Source organism: Pyrgilauda ruficollis, unplaced genomic scaffold (assembly GCF_017590135.1).
Source record: "Pyrgilauda ruficollis isolate IOZ18807 unplaced genomic scaffold, ASM1759013v1 scaffold83, whole genome shotgun sequence".
Lineage (NCBI taxonomy): Eukaryota > Metazoa > Chordata > Aves > Passeriformes > Passeridae > Pyrgilauda > Pyrgilauda ruficollis.
In genome coordinates this window covers 2,520,255-2,542,315 of record NW_024530266.1, presented here as the reverse complement: position 1 = coordinate 2,542,315, position 22,061 = coordinate 2,520,255, and the positions used below count along the sequence as shown (strand labels likewise).

At 46.3% G+C, this 22,061-nt stretch overlaps 1 protein-coding gene across 1 annotated transcript in view; it reads left to right on the top strand.

Moving 5' to 3' along the window:
• The window catches only part of ERBB4 (erb-b2 receptor tyrosine kinase 4), a 572,997-nt gene that overhangs the window by 207,568 nt on the left and 343,368 nt on the right, over positions 1-22,061 (top strand). The window contains exon 2 of the mRNA XM_041487708.1: positions 11,030-11,181. Coding sequence (XP_041343642.1) covers positions 11,125-11,181 — 57 coding nt within the window. The 5' untranslated portion in view covers positions 11,030-11,124. The remainder of the gene's footprint in view (positions 1-11,029; positions 11,182-22,061) is intronic.

Genomic DNA, 22,061 nt, shown 5'->3' with positions numbered 1-22,061 from the left:
TTGCACAGCCCTCCTTTAAGTGGTTATGAATGTGAGATATTCAGTAAACTATGGCACGGGGGAAAGGGTGGATGCCTTTTGAAGAGGCTTTTGACCCCAATCCCAAATAAAATAACCTGTTCTCTCAAAAGAAATCAGAAGAAAGCACCAAAATAAGTTAGTACAGTCTGTTTCTTGACTAGCCAGCTGGTCGTGGGGCTTTTTAGTGCAAAATACAAGTTATTCATATAGATGAAAGAATGCATGAGGCCAAACCCACAGAGTGGTGATGTTTGTGGGGTGATCCCTGGAGCTTTGTTATCCAGGGTCTGCAGAGGCTTTCAGAGAAGCAGCAAATTAATGTTGTTCTTTCAATAAACCCTTCTCTTCCCTTTCTGTTTGTAAACCTGCTCTTTCAGATGTTGCTGTTTTTTAAGACCCTCAAACAAGCTCCTATTTCCAAGGAGTGTTCAGTGGCCATCAGGGATCCAAAGCCTATCAAAGGCACTGGTCAGGCCTGTGAAATGAAGACCTTGGGTTTTGATTGTGTTGGCATCTTGCTTTGTAGAGGAAGAGAAACAGCACATTTAAAAATTACTTTCTGAGTTCAGCTGTCAGAGAAGCTTTCTGTTGACCTTTACAAATTGATGCCGTCACAATCAATGGACAGAAGTTTAAGGGCAGTCTCTGGGGTGGGGAGGCAGGAATGAACCCAAACATTTATAAAATATATATGGAGTGTGTTTTAAAAAGCCCAGCAGAAATAACAGCAAGTATTTACAGGGAGTATATTTGAACAAACTGCTTCATAAAGAATTTATAATACCTGGTTCTAAGTGTGGTTAGTTAAAACTTAGCTATTGAGATGATTTCTGAAAGTATATAAAACTAAAAATAACAAATAAATGTGCCTTGGGTTGGTGCAGTGCAGCAGTAGGGGGGTGAGGGAAGCAATTAGAGATGTGGAAGTTGCTTTGCCAGATTCAGCTGCAGGGAAGCTGCGTTTGAGGTGCAGCGTGGACTCCCCCATGCTCCCTCCAGCCTTGGGAGGCAAAACCATTTCCAAAGGCTCAGGAGGAATTGTGTGAAGAGGGACCAGCCAGTCTGTGATTTCAGCTGCTGCCTTGCCAGTTTTTAAAGAATCTGTGAGGCACACTGAGAAGCTCCTGGAGCGCAAGCACGCAGTCCTGCCCTCCCAGGTGTAATGCAGGCAGAAGCTTCAGTGCTGCAGGAGCTTGCCCTGAATATTCTGCTCATGTACAGGGAGGTTATCAGCACGCCAGGGATGGGCTGTGCAGGAGAGGCTGCCTCCACACTGGGGCTGCATGTTCTTATACACAGCGTGTAGGGGGAAGAAAAAAGGTTCTTGCCTAGACTTTATGTACTGAAAGTTTGTTTTTCCTGCCTATGAACTGCTGTCTGAAAGCTGTTTTAGTAAAACATATGGGGTTTATTACTTCGTGCAGCCATGGGCACTTGGGCAAATAGAACCTTTGGTGTAATAAGTCTTGTGTAAGAGAGCACATTAATTCTTTGATTTGATGACCATAGCATATATGACCCCCACAGACTCCAGGATGTTGTCTCTGTTCCTAGCCCAGAATGTTTTGGCTCTAGATGAGGTGTGGCATCCACCTGGGGGTCCAGAGAGCCTCAGCACAGCCCCTGCCTTCCCCTCATCTGCAGTATTTCCAAGTCTGGGTAATTACCATTTCAGCTGTCTTACGTGAGCTGGGTTCTCCTGCCTGCTTGACAAGGTTATCGTGTTGCTTGAGAACCTGTTATTTTCATTAATGAAAAATAAACTGCGTTCAGTCCCAATTTAATAGATGTGTGTGTATTGGCTCAAATAGGGTATTTCTGTCATGTTCTCCTGCATTGCACAGTCACCTTGAAGCACTTGGGCAAAGCAGCTCTGAAGTGTTGGCTCTGTTCTTGCCTTTTAATGGGGACACCCAAATCGTGTCTTGGCCATTTCAGGTGTGTCCCATGAGATTCTGGTTTTCTTTAACTCCCAAGTGTTTTTCCAGGGACTGTTTAGGTCCCCCTGCAGTTTTGCCTCGTTGATTTGCCAGAGGTTGGGAAGGCTGCTCTTTTCTTTAGGCGTTGAAATTTCACAGTTACTTTAATCATTTTATTAGCTGGTATTTGGGTTATGTGATAATTACCGATGTAATTCGAGGAAGATTTCTGTGGGTGATCTTGGGGAAATACCTTTTTACATGTCACAAGTGGCTTGTGCTTAAGCTGTAATGAGGCGCCTCTTGCTGTGTGCTTTAGTGGTGACTAATTACCCGTGGTACAGGAGAGACATAACAGCACCTGTCTCACCCACCCGCTCCGAGCTGCATCTCTTACATAAATGATGCTTAAATACTAGTAAGGGGGAGCTGAGGGCTTTGTCAGCATCTTGCCAATAGATTTTCAACACTGTGCAGGCAGCCAGGGCTGCAGTCCCGTTCCCATCGCGGCGTCTGTGGATCTCCCAGGCTGAGTGAACGCGCTCCCCCGCGCGCGCACGGCATCCCTGTGTTTGCACAATGGTAATTAAAATGCATTTAAGCTGAGTGAGTGCTTGTGGTGTTTGGGAGCCCTCTGGGGAAGGCAGAAGCAGGGAGGGAGGCAGACAGGCCTGCGGCTGTCGGGAGCTGTGCGAGTCCTGGCGGAGCGGCAGGAGCTGCTGGGGAACGCGGCCACCGCCGCAGCACCAGGGCAGTGCTCGGTGCCAGCTGGGCACCCTGGGGACCACTGCCAGGGGGAAGAGCCCTTTGTGTCCCAGCAAAGCAGCCTGCTCTGGGAGCTGGGGGATTATTTTGGTCCAACCTCACAGAAGATGTCACTGGCATCCCTTGCCGAATTGATTTTTGTTGATGGCGCAAAAGACCAGACCAAGTGCCCAGTTCTCCTGTGCTCCCCCTGCTCCCACCTGTGGGTGTGCTCCCCTGGTGCTTGTGGCTTCATTCCCTCCACTCCTTCCCTTGGCACTGCAAAAGCAATCCAAATCCTTCTCACTGCTGGGACCTGTAGAGATTTCCACCACTTTGCCCTGGTAGGGAGCCAGGATATGCTGTGACACAGGGATAGAGGGAAACAGGCTGCCACTGCTGCTGCACTGGAGCAGGACTTGAGAAGAATGGGGGCTGGGAGAGCAATATTTGGACACTCTTGGACCTTCAGCTTGGCACTTGGAAGAACATGTGGCCTTGCATTAGGGTCATTTATCTGCAGGCTTATTAGTCTTAGAAGGTATTGGTGATGGTCTGTACTTTGGTGCTGTAGGTAGAATTTTGGTTTGTGTCATTAAGGGTTAACCAAACACTTAATCTTGGGTGCTGCACTCAAGTGTCTGACCAGTTCAGGAAGAGTCAGTCTGTGATGTTATTCAGCAGCAACAGGGAGGATGATTCCTCTGTGTGATGGTTCAGAGCAGCAAGGTTTGCATGGACGAACTCTCACTCTGGAGTTTATTTCCCCGGGAGGAGACGTAGGTCAGCTGGAAAAGAGATGATGGTGACATTTCTTTTGTACTGGGGGGCCCAGTAAGGAGCCCAGAATGGAAGCCTGGTAAGAGGAGAAGAAGCTGGAGGGCAGAAGAGACCAGTGTTGTATTTCAGGGCTACTTGAAAATTATTTTCTTGTCTCATAATGCGGCCTTACCTGAGCTAAGCCAGGTGCTGGGAGCAGAGACCACTCAAATCTTCCTTAGATAATGTATGCTAATTGGTTGTTTGGATTATGTACTTCATTGGGAAGTAGCTTCCAAATGCTGAAGGTATTTTGATAAACTAAGTTATTTTTTGCATCTGGTATGAAAATACCACAGTCTTCCTAAGCTACCCCGCTGCATAAGTGGCTGTAAAAAAATGTTTTATTTTAAATGTTTTCCTATCACAACATGTGTGCTGCTAATTTGCCAGTTTGACCACTGGAGCCACAAGCATCTCCTCAAAGCCATCCTGATGGGGTGGTGGTCAGCAGCACGCTGCCACGTGTCACCCCCATGTCACCTCCATCCCTCGGCTTCCCCACCAGCTTGGAGGCTTATCTGCTGCCTCCTTGTCAGAGTGAGCGCTTCCAGATTCACAGCAAGACCTCAAGGAGAGACAGATGATAGAGCAGATGGTAGATGACTAATTTGGCAAAGTTAGATGAGTGGAAATTGTTTGCTTTAATTGCTTGTCAAGTCCAGTACCTACATTATAGTTAAGAAGTGACTATTTACCCTCAAACTGAACAAAATGTAGAAAGGAGGGGTGTGTGTGTGTGTGTTTGTGAAGAGTAGGGAGAAAAAGTGCAGAAGTACACAGAGAGAAAAATTTGGTACCAAGGTTTGAGGCAGAAGAACCATTGTTAAAACTTCTTGTATTCATTTCTGCCTTTTCTCAGTGGTAGCTGTGTGATACAGGTCCTGCATAACATTATTCCTATTTATTCCTTTCCAGTTGCTGTGCCATAACTAAAAGAGAAACAATGCTGGAAATACTGGCATAAAACAAGCTGGTGATGGTGGCTTGACATGGTCAGTACAAGTGAATATCCATGAAATGTTGCTGTATAAATATGGTCAACATCTTGATAGTGTTTTTTGGTTGGTATGAACAGGAAGGCACACCAGTAAAATACGCTGTGTACCATCCACCAAAGGGATTTGGAGAGTCTGGCACAAGGAGGAGGTTCCATCAGCTCAGGAAAGCGTTATCACACATAGCTAATCCTTCTTGATGGAGTCACAATCACTGTCAGTCTCTACTGTGCCCAGCTGTTTCTGTTCATAAGATTGGGAATGAGCTTCCGTTTGTCGGTGGCACATGATCAGCCTCTCCTGGAGGTGGGACCAGGCTGGTAACACACATCCTTGCAACTTTTCTGGACGTGCTGGAAAGCTTTCACAAAGCCATATAAAATGATATTTGAGATTTTAGTGACCAAATTTCAGGAAATCAATTCTTTTGGTTTAATTAATCCCCTGGTACTGTCCAATGCAGGGACTGCTTCTCCACGCTGGGGAGAAGAAGTGCTATGGGGGAAGTGTTGGTGCTGCCTGTTCTGTGTCACCTCATCCCAGGGACACCCTGACAGCTGGGCAGCAGCTGGGTGGCCCTGCTGAGCTCCTCTTGTGGCCATGTGGCTGTCCAGGGGTTCGTGGCACTCGGGTTGATTGCGTGCAACTGGATTCAAATGGGGCGATAATTTTTCTAGTGTAGAGCAGACCTTGCGGAAGGAAAACACTTGTGCCAGCTGAGCTTTTAATTAGGAGTACAGAGAAAATTATGCTCTCCTTCATTACAGTCTCCCACCTAGGGAAAGAAAGCTTTCAATTCTAAAGCACTCTCCCAAACCACTGGGAAAATGGCTGGTGACCTCCAGGAGTGTTTTGCCTTCTCACGGGAAACATCTGCGAGGCTGTAAGTGCAGACAGCCCTCGCTTCATTAGGACGTGCCTAATTGCAAGAAAATTCAGGGCTTTTGCAGCTCATTCAAGGAGAACTGTAAAATAATAATGAAAGGATTAAAAGTGTGTTTCCCCTTCCTGTGTGCCTACGTGACAGGGTGCCCAGGCTGTTGCTGAGAGCCCGGAGCAGAAAGAAGTGAATGGGGATTGCTGGTAATTAGTTGTTCCTTCAGGGGCTCCAGTATTCCCCCCATCTGGGGGTCTTAACAAATTGCCACCAGTGTTTGCAATTATTAATAAACAGTTCTGTTAGCTGCCTTTCAAGAAACCCTGATAATGGTGCTGTCTGTAAAAACACAGCTAATTAAGTAAATAAGTGGGAAGTACAGGAGAAGAATGTGTTAGAATGAGATGATGACTGTTGTTGGGCTCATCTTTTACGGGGTGAAGGAACCTGTGATTGTCCTTTTTATAAAGACTTTCCTCAAAGCAGTAAGTCCAAGAATTTAAGGCTCCCTTTGTGTTTTTGGCCCACTTGACAAACTGATTGACAGAGGGAGGTTGTGCTGCCTTCAGAGGCTGGTGCAGGGCAAAGGCACTGTCTCCTGCATCCTTGCCAAAGAGATAATAATAAATGTTTTATGATTCAGAGAAAAATACATTTAGATGCTTGAGATAACTCCCTTGGAGTGGAAGACAAGGATGCCTCATCACTGGTTTTTTTGAGTGTGCTTTGGGAGAGGAGTGAGACACCAGGAATTCAGGTGGGGGCGACCATGGTGGAGATAATGGATTCCACTCTTCTTTAGTTCTCCAGATGTAGCCTGATCTGGAAAAAAGAATAAAAAATGAATAAGAAATTATCTCCTTCCAAAAGTTGAGCTGGGAGGGTTATAAAATCCATTATTAGAAGGAGCAGAATGAGGTGGAGGCAAGTGTGATTTCTTAATTTAACGTATAGATTTATCATCAACAGAGCAGAGCAAAATAATGGGCTAAAAAGCAGAATCTAATGGACATTTTTAAATGTCTCCATTATTCACCACCCTTAAGTGAGCGTTTGAACGGTTTGGCTATTTTATGAAAAAATGTCAATGGAAAATTAATTTCCGAGTCATGCGCATGAATATTGATGTAAAACATAATTTCAATACAGAGGATTATTACTGTTGTAATTGGGGCCATTAGGAGCTGAAACTCTGTCACTTTAGGTAGCTGGTAATAAGTAAACAACTGACTGTGAAGTGTGAATGTGTGAGTAATGCCTGAGATCCACTTTGGTGATGGCCAAGCAGTGCTCTGCTCCAGCACCCACCCAAAATCCCCCAGGACTGGCGTGCAGGTGAGAAGTGGCCACTGGTTTGTTGCCATCACTGCTGGTTTGGGATTTCCCAGATGGAAGAGGCACGTTCCTTGAGCTTTGGGATACCCTTAGTGGGTGACTCTGCAGTTGAGCACTCTGTGGGGTTTGTGTCAGAGTGTGGAAAGAGCAGGAACGGCTGAGCACGTTCCGGGGCAGAGATGGGTTTGGGGGCTTGGTGGTGTGTCAGGAAATCAGGGCAGACTTGGGCAAAATCTGGGGGAAGTCTGATTTTCCTGAGTGTGCACTGGGAGAGCACTGGAGGGTTTCCCTCATGGAGATGCCCCTGTAAAGCCTCCCCCAAGCAAGGCAGAGTACGTGACCAGAGATGCTCAATAACGAGGGCAGCTTCACACTGGAAGCACACCTAAAGCTGCTCTCTTTGCCCTGTGTTAGAGACAGGGGATGAGTGTTTTTTATTAACCAGCAGAGGTTCTGCTGCAGGAACAGTTAAAGCACACAATCCTGAATTTTTTTTTTTTTGTTTTTTTCTGTTTATCCATTTGTGGGGCTCTGTAAGACTACACATCTAACAATACACAGCAAAGTGCTTCAAAGAGGGTTCATGAAATACAGATTAAGGTGGTTTTGCATGGCGTGACAAGGACATACATTTTGTTGTGCTTGTGTTTATGCCTGTGTACAGCTGGAACATCCCTGCAAATACTTATTATTTTAGCACTTAATTTTAAGAGGTGCTACAACACACAGATGCCTGTTGCTGTTCCAGGAGCGGAGCAGGAGGTGAGTGGGATGTGTTCCTGCTCTGTGTTGAGTTCAGGGACAGAGGGACTGGGAATCTTGCGTGACTCCTGCTCAGCTCCCACTTCACACAGAGTTACTTCAGTGCTTTTTGACTACCAAATCAGACCCAGAACAATTATTTCTGCCCTGGAGCAGCTGGGAATTGCCTCATATGACTCAAAATGGGGCATGAAACTTTGTAAGTAGGAGTTCACAGCCTGCTTTCTGGCCTGTGTCCCTCCCAGGTTTGGCTCCTTGGCATCAGTGGGCCAACAGGAGCACCTTTGTGATTGTCCCTGACAGCAGCAGCATTTCTCTCTCATGGCAGCAATGCCTTTTTACCCCTTTGGTTGTTATTTGCCTTGAAAAACCTGCTGAGAGCATCTCTTATCTCTCTGTTTTAAAGGACTCTGCAGAGGATGGGAGGTACTGTCCCAGCCCTTCCTCCTGCAAGTGAAGGACCTAACCTGCTTTTCTTAAATACTGGTGTGGTTTCCTCTTTTGTATTTTGAATCTGACATCATTATTAGGTGCATCAAAAGCATACATTGCAAAGCTGAGACAGAGAGATTAATGACTTATTGTAACAATGGATTATTAATGATCCATGATTATACCCACATTTGCTTTGTGACTTCAGCTTGTTGTGCAGGTCAGAGCTCTCTCCTGCTCTGAGTTCTGTTTCTGCATTAGCTTGCACTGCTGGTTGGGTGCCAATGAAAAAAACAAAGTGCACTCTGTGCCCCTCAGTTGATGTAGGATAATCACTTCTGGTGTGTGACTTGATTTGAAGCAATCTGTGACCAATTTTTTGTGGAAGAAAACTTTAAGATGGACATTAAGTGCTTGGAATTGCTATGAGATAAATCATGCAGATCCTTTAAATGTATTCTAAATTAGCTTTAAAGGTTTTTTTTTTTTTTTTTTTAATCCAAAAGAATTGATTACTAGCCATATCAAAAACTGGGAGAAGTTGCTGCAGTGGTTTGGCTGTACAAAATTAATCTCAGTCAGATAAAACTCATAGCCCTGGTTCACATCTGGGCTGGCTTCACCCCTGCAGAATCCTCTTGCAGGAGCAGGCTCTCCAGGTGTTTCTGCCTCCTCACAGCAAACAAATGGCTGCATTAGCTTGCAGGAAACGTTTAATGGGTGTGCAACATGGAATATCAGTGTTGCAGTGTATAGCTTTATTAGCTGAGCTGCAGGAATTGTTTTCTGAGCTGTGTTGGTCCTTAGCACAGATTGCAGAATGGAAGGGAAGGTATTTATTAGTCCTTGGGAGCCTTAAGACAGAATAATACTTACCTGGCTGGAAATATGATCAGTCCCATAATGGATACTGCTGGATTTAAGGAAGGAACACACAAACCCATTTTGTAACTGCTAAGCAAGAATTTTTAGGTGCCCTGGCAGGCACAGAGATGTGTCTCCCTGAAGAGTTAGCAGTCGAGGGCAGGTCTTGAGGCTTTTCTGAATAAAACTCTATACATGAGCTAGGACAGGGCTTTGTGTTTCAAAAAGAAAGATGTGCCATCTCCAGTTGCAGTGCCTAATCCTTCCAGTGTTCCCAGTCCACCAGAGCTAGGTGAGGTCCCAGTATGACCATGTCTTTCCTTCTCCCCAAAAAGCTGTTAAAAATATAATGAATGAAATGGTGTTGAGGTGTGATTTACTCTAAGTGGTAAGGTTTTACAGAAAATCTAAAAATTGGAATGTTCATGCTTTTAAGTTAAGCCTCAAAATGAGGTGGTAACTTTTATTTTAAAACCTGAGCAAACCAAGCACTTCTGTTTTTCTTCAACACAGTGTAATGAACACAGGTCAAATATTTCAAATTTTTAACTGTAGTGAGAACTTTGAAATTTTACTTTTGCCAGGTCATAGAAAGAAATAACATTCCAGCATTTCCTCTGGTGGGTAGACCCAGTGCCTATTTAGAGAAGCAGCCCTTGCAGTGCCTGTTCAGCTTTGGTCTGTGCTCTCTGGCCCCTGGAAACACAACCCAAAAACGATTTGATCAACCCTTCACCCTGAATGGTTTGTAACGAAACCAGCCCGTGGGAGTCGTGGTTCAGCAGGAGCAGACTTCTCCTGCCTTTTTTGGGGCAGAGGGAGTTTCCTTGGGAGAAAACTTTGAGCAGGTCATGGGCTTCTGGCTGCCCCTGAAGCCCTTTGCCAAGAGGCTGCTGGAAGCTCAAATTGCCCTGGCACAACAGCAAATAATTCTGCAGCACAGAGAACACAGAGGGAGCAGAAATTAGAATTGTTCCCATTTCTAGTGAGAGGAAAAAAAAAAGGGTGGGGGGAGGGGGTATAGTAAATAAACAGTCAATAATTGTACCACTCTGAAACCTAATTACTTTTGGTATTTATAAAAAGGACCTGCATCATTCAAAAGAGTATGTTTCAGCCAATTTTACTGATTATGCCTCCAGTCATGAAGAGTTTTGTTTGTATTGATCTGATCCAGAAGTGGGATTGGCCCCAGAAATGCCATTCTTGTCAGGCTCCTGTTTTGCATAATATAATGCCAATTTCAAAAGTTTAGATATAGCCAGATTAATTTGCTCACAGGTAAGAACAACCCACAAGCTGTTGATTAAGAGGGAAAAAAAGTGCATTGAAACAGCCAAACCAGAACCAGCCCAGCCCTACACTTGACCATTTAAGCAGCATCCCTGTCTGAGCAGGCTGAGCAATGTGTGAAAAGGTGATCATGTAAAATGCTGCTTCTGTATTTATTTCTCTCTCTTTTTTTTGTCATTGCATGATGACAGCAGGCTAATACCCTAAGCTGAGCTGGGATTCTGTGGTGGCTTTTAACTGGGCTTCAAAATGTAGAACAGAGCGGTGTAATATTAAAGGGTGTCCTTTGAAAACTGTACTAAGATGGTGCTTCCTGACATTTCTTTGCTGTGCATTCAGCCTGGGGACTTGTGGGAAGACAATGTTTTTTTTCTTTTTCTGTTGTTTTTCTCTTATTTAATCGTTTAAAGCTGGGAAGAGCTGGGGTCTTAAGGAAAGTGATAGGGAAAACCGTGTTGGGTGTGAGTCTTCTGCTTGGGTTGCTCTTGGCTTGTCCAAAATGCTATTCAGAATAGGGAAAATGTTGAATTATCCAGCTTGGATGCACAGGTCTCTCCAGCGGTGTGTCCTTCAGGCCATGGTGGGACTGGCTCTGCCCAAGTGTCTGATTCTGTCACTGGTGGAACTGGTGGGGCTTTGCTGAGGCCTGGGTTTGACCCTTTGGCTGCTGGGGTCAACATGCTTGGCCTTTTTCCTGCATTTCTGCCTTTTCAGCCTTTCTGCATTTGGTGGTAAATACCAGCACTTCAGCCCATTTGGTGAGAAGTGTTTAAATTGCTGAGATGATCACAGGCTGCATTTCTATGTTCTTATCTCCAGTGCTGGTGTTCAAGTGTGACGTGTGTGACCCAGCCCTGTGAATCATTACAAATTTTTTGTTGCAACTCCCTGTATCACTGTGTACAGACTTTATTGTGCCCCCCTTTCCACAGTGGCCTGATGGATTGTGCTGTGTTTTTTTGCAGTGTGTGCTGGCACTGAGAACAAGCTGAGCTCCCTGTCTGACCTGGAGCAGCAGTACCGCGCCCTGCGCAAGTACTATGAGAACTGTGAGGTGGTGATGGGCAACCTGGAGATCACCAGCATCGAGCACAACAGAGACCTCTCCTTCCTGAGGGTAAGCAGGCTGCTGCTCTCCTTCCCTCCTCCTTCCTCCCTCCTTCCCTCTGCTTCTTTTTTGGGGGAGCAGCGATAGGTGTTGGGCTGGAAAAGACCAGGCTTCTCTGGCACCAGCTCTGCTGTGATGGGAGAGGATGATGAAATGCCAGGGATGTGCAGAGAACAAGAGCAATGTCATTGCTGTGAGAGGTGCTCTGAGTGTGAGTCATTCAGATTTATCCGGGACCTGGGGGAGAAAGCTGTGCCACTGGAAGGTGACACCTCGCAGGTCTCTCACTTTGTGTCGCCTCAGGGCAGGTTAGGCGGGGTTTAGGAAGGTCAGAGAATCATGCAGATTAGCACTGGAGCACTGGGGAAGCTAATCCTAATAAAATGCTAGATATGGACTGATTTTTAGACTAAGAAAGGGAAGAGCTCTGGGAAATGTTTGTGGAGCATTTAGGAGAAAGAAGAAAAGTGATTGCTGAATCAACATGAAACCTCCTTTGGGTATGAGACTGGAGCTAAGAGCCGAACAATCTCCAGCATGCAGGGGAAGTCTGTGATAGATGAAGGCTGTACTGCTTTTGGGGAACCTTGGTTGTGCATTCCCTCAGTCCTCTTTGCATCAAATTTTAGATTTGTGAAGGAACTCTCCAGTGTGGTTTGCAGATACCCTGTTGCCATGCTGGCAACCACAAGAGAGAAAGGTGAACATCAAGTTCAAAGAACTTAACACCATCATTATCTGGCATTTTACATTCTCTGTGTTTAAAGAAATATCCCACTAAAGGAGTGATCCAGGTGGGCGTCTGAGGATGCTGCAGGTGATGTGGCTGTAATATGGAAGGTAGGTCTGAGGGCCAGGGTAGAAAAAGCAGCCTGTGCTTGCAGTCTGTGCTGTGATGGTACCCTCCGTGACACAGATAAGGGCTTGCACTGCTCATACTGCTCTCCTGTACCTCTTAAAAATGCTGCTGTCACGTTGCAGGATGCGAGTCTGTGTGTCAGTGGCACGTTCACGTGGCAGGAGTGGTGGAGTTTAAATCTGGCAGCAGGAAGAGGCGGTGGGAGGCAGCCCCAGCTGGTTGGGTTACACTCACTCATTCCCTGTGCTGGGTCTTGGGTGAGCTGAGTGCTCAATTCCAGTCTGTAAAACTGTGAACTTTCCACCACAGTTTCTAGCAAAGGCTAAGCCAAGCAGCGTGTTTAGCTCTGCTTCACATTGAATTTGTTGGGGTTTTCACAGCCTTGCCACTCCATCCATTGGTGTGTATTTACTCAACGTGTACACCAGGCTGCTGAAAGATCTGGGAGCAAAACTCAGCTAGCAGACAGGTCTGGAGTAAAGCTTGGGGTGCTAATTGCACTCAGACTAACAGATTGCCTGTTAATTTGAGTGACAAATGCCTCGGAAGTGAGTGCTATCCCTACATTTCACAGTTGTGACAGGTGGGGAAAGCACATATTGCTCTGAAATAGATACAGCCTTGGTGCAGCTGGACCAGCGTTGGACAGGTGGCAGATCCTCCTCCTGTGAGGGCAGGATCCCTGCTCTGACTGGGGCATCTCTGCAGTGAAACCCCCTGGTTGGAATTCATGGCAGGCAGTCCTTCCGCTTCGGCTTTCCTTCCTCCTTCCTCCTGCTGGGAGGTGGGGAAAGCAAATTACGTGGAAATGAGGAATTAGTGTTCCTTGCAGAGAACTTCCATAAAAAGCATGAAATACTGGTGGAAAGAAGGCAGTCAAATCATCAAACGAGATCAAGAAGGAAAAGGTCCTGTTCAGTAAATGAAGGTGGTTTGGTCACCTGTGCTTTTTGGCGACAGCTTCTACTGCTTTTTTATTAGTTTTATTACTTCTCTTACCTGCATCTGCTCCCTCACAGATGTCTCAGCAAAAAAGCAGAACTTGAAACAAAACTCAGCAAAGTGGAAGGCCTAGTTAGTATGATAAATTGTAGTCATTAAAGCAGAAAACCAAACAGAAGAGAACATGTTCTCAGCGAGGCAAATAAATAAATAAATGTTGGCACATTTACGCCGATAATTCGACATTCATTAGTCAGGCAGTATTACTCCTTTTATCATATTAAAAATGGTTTTAATGGCCAAATGAAGGTGGCAGATGGGACATAACTAAGAGAAAGGCTGTTTGTCTCTCTCACACTTAAATACGGTGAACTCTCCGTGCAACATCACGCTCCTTCAGCCTGCTCCAGTGTTTAGTCTCTTGCAGTAATTGCCCTCTTCCTCCACCACAGACACTCCAGGTAGATGCTGCTGCAGCCCTGGGTTATCTGTGTCCCCAGCTGATAACAGCCATGGCTCTGTGTGCCCACCTGTCCTCTCCACAGTGCTCAGCTTAGCTGGGCAGCTCCTTGCTCCAGGACAGAGGGAAGACCTGGCAAGCTGTAGGCATGCTGAGTCTTTCCATCATGCAGTAATAAACAAATAGCATAAATGAATTGAAGTGAAAAAAACCCATAATTTTATTTACCCAGCAGAGGAACATTAAAAGATCAGCATCCCATCTCTCATATTTATTTAGACATTTATTCCCTAAGTAGATTTGGTTTATGTCTATGACTTAGCTCTCTGGATATCTGCTGATGAAGACTAAAAGGGGCTGTCAGTCACCTGAATGAAGTGCTCAGCCACTTCAGCTTCCAGACCTGTGGGTCATGAGGAGCTGGATTTCTGTAAGAAGGGATTGCATGTGCCAGTTCTTCCTTTTCCTGCTGTTCTTACATGTGAGCAGAGCAGGAGGACATATCATCTGTGTTACTTTAATATATTTTATTTTGGTTCCTGCTTGTGTCACAGTCTGGGTATTGCTTTCCTGTGAGCAACTGCAATATGAAATTGTGTTCTGCATGTGCTGCCTCCAGCTCTGCCAGCTCTGCTCCTGATGCTTGGTGCTGCCCTGTGCTGTGGCCACAATGGAGTTGTGGCACAGGAAAGGAGAGCTCAGTAGCAGGAAAAATTCTGTCTCAGCCTGGGTGCTGGGTAAGGACAGATATTTCTGACATCTGTCTGACAGCTGACTTGCTTTGTCCTTCTTCTGAGGCTCAACCTCCCACAGAAAATGTACAAGGCGTGATTCAGTTTTTGCAGTCCCACCTCCCTGTGGCAGGCTCTCCACTGGAACTGGTGCTGCCAGGAGCGTGATTGAATTGAGCAGGACAAATAACAGGTTGGGAAGCAGTCCCTCAGAGCTGCCTTGTCCCTGCCTGTCAGCAGTGACAGTGGGAAGGGTCAGGCTCCATCTCCCACTGCTTCCCAAGCCACCAGCATGCTTCACCTAATTGCACAGCCAGGCTCTTGCACTGGGATTTGCTCCATGAAACCAGATAAGCTGCTGGAGCTGCTGCGTGTCTTGAGTCTCATCCAGGAGAGAGCTGAGATTTACTTCCCTGCTTTGGACTTCAGGAAAAAAAGCCTTGAGAAAAGCTCAGGTTGTTCACTGGTTCATGTTGCAAACAACTGTTTGAAGAACAGAAGGGGGAACCTATTTTAGTTTTGCTTGGCAGAGCTGGCAGTTCCTATTGTGGGCTGTACTTATTTCTTAATAACATCTCCATATTCAATTTTCAAAATAAAATGCACAATTAGTGTATCACATACCAGTCTTCTGCAAGTTAAACACATTTGGTAAATGAGAGTTATCTTTGACTAATCCCCTGGCTTTTAGCAATTCACAGTCAGTAAATTGTCTTCTGGTGCCCAGATTTTATTTAACCAATTCAAATTATTTATTTTTAAAGACATGATCAGAGTTCTGTGCAGTTCCCTGCCACAACTCTCCCAAGTGATTATGAAACTCATTTTTAACCACAATCAACAGTCTTCAAAAATTATCTGCCACTGCTTTATGGGTTCTTTTTTCATTCACCTCAGCAGTGCTTGTGTAGCACCTCCAGCCACACTTGCAGGGCAGCTGTCTGGGTGGATGTTTCACGGTGAATATTGCATTTATTGCAGAGATGTAGGGCCCCATCTCCCCTCTGTCAGCACTCATGGCCCTGTGCTTGGTGAGAGCCCCTGCCAGCCCCACCTTAGCCTGTTCCTTTATTTAGGCTCTGTGGCAGGTGGGATCTGGCCATTTTGGACTTTATGTGCTTTGCTATTGGTTGTGTTTAGTGTTTGGAGGAAGTTTTGGTGGAACAGACCCCTCTGCAGGGCGAGGGGAGCCAGGGAAAGAGTTGTGTTGCCAATACTGCCTGGCCCCATGGCATTGGGAGCTGCTGCTTGTTAAAAAAAACAGAACTGGGGGAGGCTTAAACCCTTTTTGGTCTTTTACAGCAAAACAGGGCTAAGCAGACCCATTTGCAAGCTCTGGTGGCAGAGCTGAGAGGAGATGTTGGCACAGAGAGAATCAGCACCAGAACAGGCGTGTGGGGAAGGGCGTGCAGGGATGGAGGGCACTGCTTGGCAGAGCAGTGTGAGGCTGTGGGGGGCTCCTGGAGGCCTGGCAGCACAGCCCTGCATCCCTTCTGCAGCAAAATGCTATCTGACTGCCCAGCTGACAGGCTCCAGTAATGCCCTGCTCAACAGAAGGGGCTGTGGAGTTGTGTGCCTGTCAGGAGGTCCCAGAAAGGCTGTGGGGTAGCTGTGGGGTCTCTGTGGAGGGGGATTCTCCCAAAAGTGCCAGGAAAGCATTGCAGTGTGGCCCTAGCCCAGAATGGGCATTTCCAGGAGGGGTTTGCTGCAGCATTTGTCATGCAGTGAGTTGCATCTCTTGCCAGTGTGTGTGTTTTGTCCTTGGCTGGCAAGAGGCAAAGTGGCCTCCAGGTAATCACAGACATGGAAATCGAGCACATCCTTTTCTGTGCTCCTGACTGCCCTGCCAGGACCTTACCTGTTAGAAAACAAAGCATAGACAGCAGAGGTGTGATGGTCAGAGCTGTGCATGCCACACTGGTGCCTTGTGAAGGCTGACCGAGAACAGAGGCTGGACAGAGTTAAAGAATAAAGCAGGGATTTATTAAAAGGCCTCAATGGATCCACCTTGGGCAGCACAAGACCCCAGCCAGGGCTACATCTAAGATGAACCAAAATGGTCACAAAATGCCTGACTGGTCACAGGGTCTCTCACTGTGATCAGTTCTGGTCTATTTGCATATTGGAGTTAATTGTCCCATTACAGTTTTAGCCCATGAAGTCCCATCCTCTTGTTTTTTCTCTTCACTCCACGTTGTTTATGCTCTTGGGCCTGAGATTTGGATTGTTTGTCCTTGTTCCCCAGCTAGAGAAGGAATTGTTTTGTCTCCCTACTCTATGAAGAGAACTTACCATCCCCTAATATGAAGCTCGGAATTGCACACCTAGGCAGCACAGAATCTGAAAAATATAAAAGCTAATGCATCAACACAAATCTGGGTGGAAAGAGGACACCTCCAACTTGCTGTTGAACACTACTGCTGTGCTGGTGGGTTACAAGAGACCAGTTGCATGCCAGACCATGCTTGTTGCGTGGACAGAATGTTTCACAGGGGCCGTGATCAGCTGCCAGCTGTGCTGGGTGAACCTGAGCTGAGTTTCAAGTGAGCTGCATCCCAGACTCAGAGGGTGGAGTGGGAGCATAGGCCAATTGCAGAAGGCACATGTGATACAGCTCTGCTGCTCCAGGAATTAGGCTGTGTCTGCCATTTCCCATTGCTTGTGTAGAAATAGCAGCTTAAAATGATCGCAGCAGTTTAAACGCTTCTCAAAATGGCCAGGAAGCAAGGAAGGGAATGCCACAGATCTGCATGATCTTCCAGGCCTGTCCTGTGCTAGTTCCTAGTTTCAGGTACTGAAATGCTGCAGGCACAGTGCGTGGCTGAATACCAGGCACTTTTGTGGTAACTGGTAACATGGCCCTCATCCCTTTATATTGACAGATATCACACTCCTCATAGTCCCTAACAGAGTTAACCAGCTCCATCCTGACCCCACCATTCCCAGAGCCCCCCAGCTGGTAGGGAAAAGGCACCCAGCACTTTCTGACCTAAATGTCTTCAGAGGTGTTAGGTTATTTTTGTGCTGCTGTTGCTTATCCCCCTTGTGTTATCCTGACTTTCCTGTGCTGTCCCAGTCTCCATTGCAGGTGTCTGTAATTCAGGTATGTGCCTGTAGCTCTGCAGGCTGGCCTTAGCAACCCCTGTGCCTCCCTTGGATGTTCAAAATCCCCTTTTTAGCACTGCCTGTCATGGTTTTAACCCAATTTTGTAGGCACAGGACGTGGTGCTGCTCATTTTGTGCCAAAGCCTCTGGTCTAAGCCTCAGGCTGCTGCTGCTGGATACAGCTTGGTAGCCCAGGGACCCTGCCCACACCTCCCCTTCCTTCTCCCTAAAAAGCTGGGTCAATGTACAATTAATGCTCAAGCTGAGTTTGCCAAGCTGTAACCAAATATACACTCATTAGCATATATTATTTAGCAGTTATTTTTGGTGGCTTGGTATGAAAGGTGCATTTGAAATTACCAGTTGTGTTTAGGAGGAGAGTTGGTGCTGTGGGAATGCAGAGCTGGAATCTGGGGGAATGCAGAGCTGCAATCTGTGGGAATGCAGAGCTGGTGCTGTGGGAATGCTGAGCTGGGTGCTGTGGGAATGCAGAGCTGCAATCTGTGGGAATGCAGAGCTGGTGCTGTGGGAATGCAGAGCTGGAATCTGTGGGAATGCAGAGCTGCAATGTGTGGGAATGCAGAGCTGGAATCTGTGGGAATGCAGAGCTGTGTTCTGTGGAAATGCAGAGCTGCAATCTGTGGGAATGCAGAGCTGGGTGCTCTGGAAATGCAGAGCTGGGTGCTCTGGAAATGCAGACCTGGGTGCTCTGGAAATGCAGCCTCGTGTTTTGGTGCAGCAATGAACTGTGGAATGAAGATTTGTGTCTGTGCCTGCTGAGTGCTCTGAGGCTCCCCAGGAATCATTTTTCTGGGGGGGAAGTTGTTATGGAGGATGGCTGCAGATTTCCAGGATAGCTTGAGTCTAATGGGGATGGCACTGGGCTGCTCCTGGCATCCCACCTGCTGCAGGCTGCCCTTGTGGGTGCTGCCAAAGCCACTGGGACAGTGACAGCCACATCCCCATGTCTGTGTCCCTGTGGCTGATTTGCTGTGTAAAACTCAGGCCATCATTCTCATGGGGTGATGAGTAGGGGGGATGAATCTTCCCCTTGCTGTGCATCCCCCCATGAAGGGAGAGTTCAGAGGCTCCCCTGCCAGAGTTCATGGGGATGGATCCCAACATGGGATTTGTTTTGCCCCTTCTCTGGGTTGGCAGTGGCCAAGAGCTTCCCCAGCTCTCCCACAGCCTTTCTTTGCCTGTGTCTCCTTCAATAAACAGGAGCATCCTTCAGCTGCATCATGTGTAGAGAGGAGAGGTCAAGATTTGAAGTCCAGCTTGATTAAGGAGTCTCTTTAAATTGTCTTTCAGCATTTTTCATTCAGCTCCTATTGTACAGCAGGCACCCCATCCCCAGCTGCCTGGGAAGCCTGACTGATTCATGTGCAAGGCAGCAGTAGCCACTCTAGATCAGGAGAGAGATCAAAGGAGCCTGACTTAAATAATTCAGAGTAGCCCAGACCCACACACATGCTGGAGATCAGCAATATCCTTCTCACTCTATCCCATTTTTGTGTGGCAGCAGTGAAGCTGCCCTTGGTTAGGCAGAGCAGAGCACTGGGGAGGTGATGGAGGGTGGCTCCCCCATGCCTGGGGGCTGCCAGCTGGATGGGAGGTGGAAGTCTGTCCTTCTCACTGGTCCTCTTGAACCTCACAGGCCCCTCTGGCAGATTTTGGGTCTGGCAGGGCTGCCCAGGCAGGAGTGGGATGCACGGCATGGGAGTGCTCCTGCTCGTGCCAGAGTGCCATCCCACAGCACTCCCACCACCTTGCTGGGAAATGATGAGGTGCAAGAGGCTCCAGGACCAAAAACATGCCCAGGACATAAGGATCACTGCTCCAGGAGGAGTGTTTCCCAGTTTTGCAGAGGTACATGCTGGGTGGGTCACGTGTGGAGGGTGAAAATACAGACCAGGAGTCAAATATTTAACATGAACAAAGCTGTTTGGGTTTGTGGCTCTGTCTAGCTTGTTGCTTTTTAAAAATTAAGTACGGACTATCAATTTGTTTATTTTCCCACTGTTTAGTGCCTGATTAGAATCTTCTTTCTGTCTATCCAAGAAGGGGTCTGATGCCTGGGTGTCTGTAAAATACATGTGGCTAAGCCAGACCACAGAAGCTGCAGGGATGAGTACTATAAAAAATGTTGGTAGTGGAGAGGAGGACATTATTAAAAACAAAACAGTGCAAACCTTCTTAATTAGGTGTTGTTTCTCTTCAGTGTTGATCTTCCCTCTAGGCCAGTGAAACCAATTATACCCTCTCTCAACCACCTTATGTTGTTAATGATCTTACTGTTTAAATGTAAACCTCTCCCCTAGAAATGGGACTGGAAATGCTGGCCTTACTGAAACTTAAGAAAAACAAACAGCAAGAGTGAAGTTAAACCAGCCAATGGGGAAAAAAAAAAAAAAAAAAAGAACCAAAACAACTGTGGTTGCAAACACTTTTAAATTATAAATGGATTTGTTAGGTTGTAAAACAAATGAGGAATTTTCTTTCAAGCATAGAAAGAAAGGTTATGTGGTGTAAATGTTGAGTGTAATGAGATTTGAAGTCTTAACTCCAGCTGGAGTATGGTACAAATTCTAACATTTCACTCTGTTCACTGACAAGCTTTGCTCAGATATCACTGAGGCTTCTTTATTCTCCTCTTTGTCCACCTACCCTCTCAAATCCTTCAATGGAACAGGGATGGGAGCACAGATGAGGTATGGAGAGGGATATAGCTACATATGTAATTGAGGTATAGCAGCCTGTGCCAAGTGGAAGTGTGTTACACTTTCCTTTGAGTAACATTTTTCTGTTTTCCCAAGCATTTAGGCAACACATTGCCAATTTTTCCTCTAAACCTCCCTCCCTCCAATCCCATTTTACTACGGAATAAAATGAAATTAGACAAACCAACTGTGAGAGAGCTGCATAATCTTGCATTGTAATGCACCGACTCAGAGTCCTGGATCAATGGGCTTGAATTACTGTTAAAATCCATATGAAAAGAAAAACAAAGTCTTTTGCTGTAAGCTGTGTCAAGGGGTGGAGGAGCAGAGGGATGGATTGAGGCTTAGCCAACAGTTTTTGTGCTAAACTGGATCAATTTGAAAGGTTTCCTCTGTAGATGCCAGCCACAGGGCTTTTATGGTTCAGAAATGTCAGCACAACTGTGCAGATTGCAGAATTCAGCAGCAATGCTCCCACCCCAAACCTGGCCACTAATTACAAATTACTGCCCCGCAGTTGTGCAGATCCTAGGTGCTCAGGAAGGCTGGGAAAAGGGAGAAGTTGGCCTTCCTGAGCATCCTCCTCAAAGACATCATGTCAGGGGAGCATTTTCATGGATATGGGCTAGGGAAAGCTGCTTCATTGTGTGGGGCTGGTCTGAGGAGCTGGGGGGCTGGAGCTGGCCAGGCTGGAATAGAGGATGTGTCTTTGTGGGACTGGGGGATTGGGGATGGCTTTGCCCAACCCAACAAGCAGCCAGCAGAAATATCTTTGTTAACCACACGTGGGCTGGTTCTGCAGCTCAGAATTCTGGGAAGTTCTGAGAAGTTCTGAGAAGTTCTGAGAAGTTCTGAGAAGTTCTGAGAATGAAGAGCTGCAGAGTTCTGCAGCTCTTCATTCCTGCAGGGAATGAAACCAGGTACCACTGACTTCTCAGGGGACATGTGCCCGGGGTCATACATTATCATGGGAAGGTGGAATGGGAAAAATCTGGGTTAAAAAGTCGAGGGTTTAGTCCTAGTTCAAGGCAGTACTTCCACAGGGCAAGCACAACTGCTCTCATCCACTGGTACTCAATGTTTGAAGTTAACTCAAAGGCTAATAGAGTCTGCATGCTGTACTGAGTGGCATGCAGTGTTTCTTTTCCCCCTTTGGTGGTCATTAGTCCTTCCACAGAGAAAGAATGAAGTGCTTTGAGGTAATGTCTGAACATAACAAACCTGAAAATGTCAAAAGGCAAGGCAGAAATATCACGCTGATTTTGACAAACCCGCACTGTTTTGTGCAGGGGAAAATAATACTGATAGCTTAATGCTGCTTACTGGAGAGTGGCTATGCCAAAAATGAATTTTGTGAGAGAGTTGGTGCTCATGCTTTAAGAAAAAAACCTTAATGAGCACAACGTGGAGGTGAAACCCTCAAAGTAAATGCCATTCACTTTGAATATGGTGAAAGGGAGATTCCTAGCCAAGTGGTCCAAGGGCTTGAATGGTGGCCAGACCCTGATGTCACCATTTATTGTGATTTATTATGTTTTGGGGTATTCACTTCTGATTTTGCTGTTTTGGGATTGACTCAGATCCTAAAGTGCCAGCAAAAAAACAATATTACACATGGGTGTAATAATACAATATTACACATTGGTGTCTAATTCAGGATAACAATGGTGGTGGTGGTGGTGGAAGTATCTGTATATTGCTGCCTCCAGACAGGAGAGCTTGAGATGTGCCAACAGGGTTGTCTTAAATTCTGTAAACCAAAAAAACAACCCCCTGGTGTAATAATGTAACATACCCCAGGAATAATGACAGTTCAGCCCTAAAACTGTGATGCAGGTGAAGGCCTAAGGAAGCAAACTCCATTCTGAATATCAGGGAAGCACAGAAGATGATTAGGGAAAAAGAAAAAGCAACGTTCTCCCTGCATTTCTGTCCCATTTGTGTGATGGTCTCATGAACACACGATACCTTACCTAAAACAGGGAATTGTATTAAAAACATGCCTGGATTCATGTGGAAGGGCACTCCAGGGAAAGACATGATGAACTTCAGCTCCAAATAATTATCAGCAA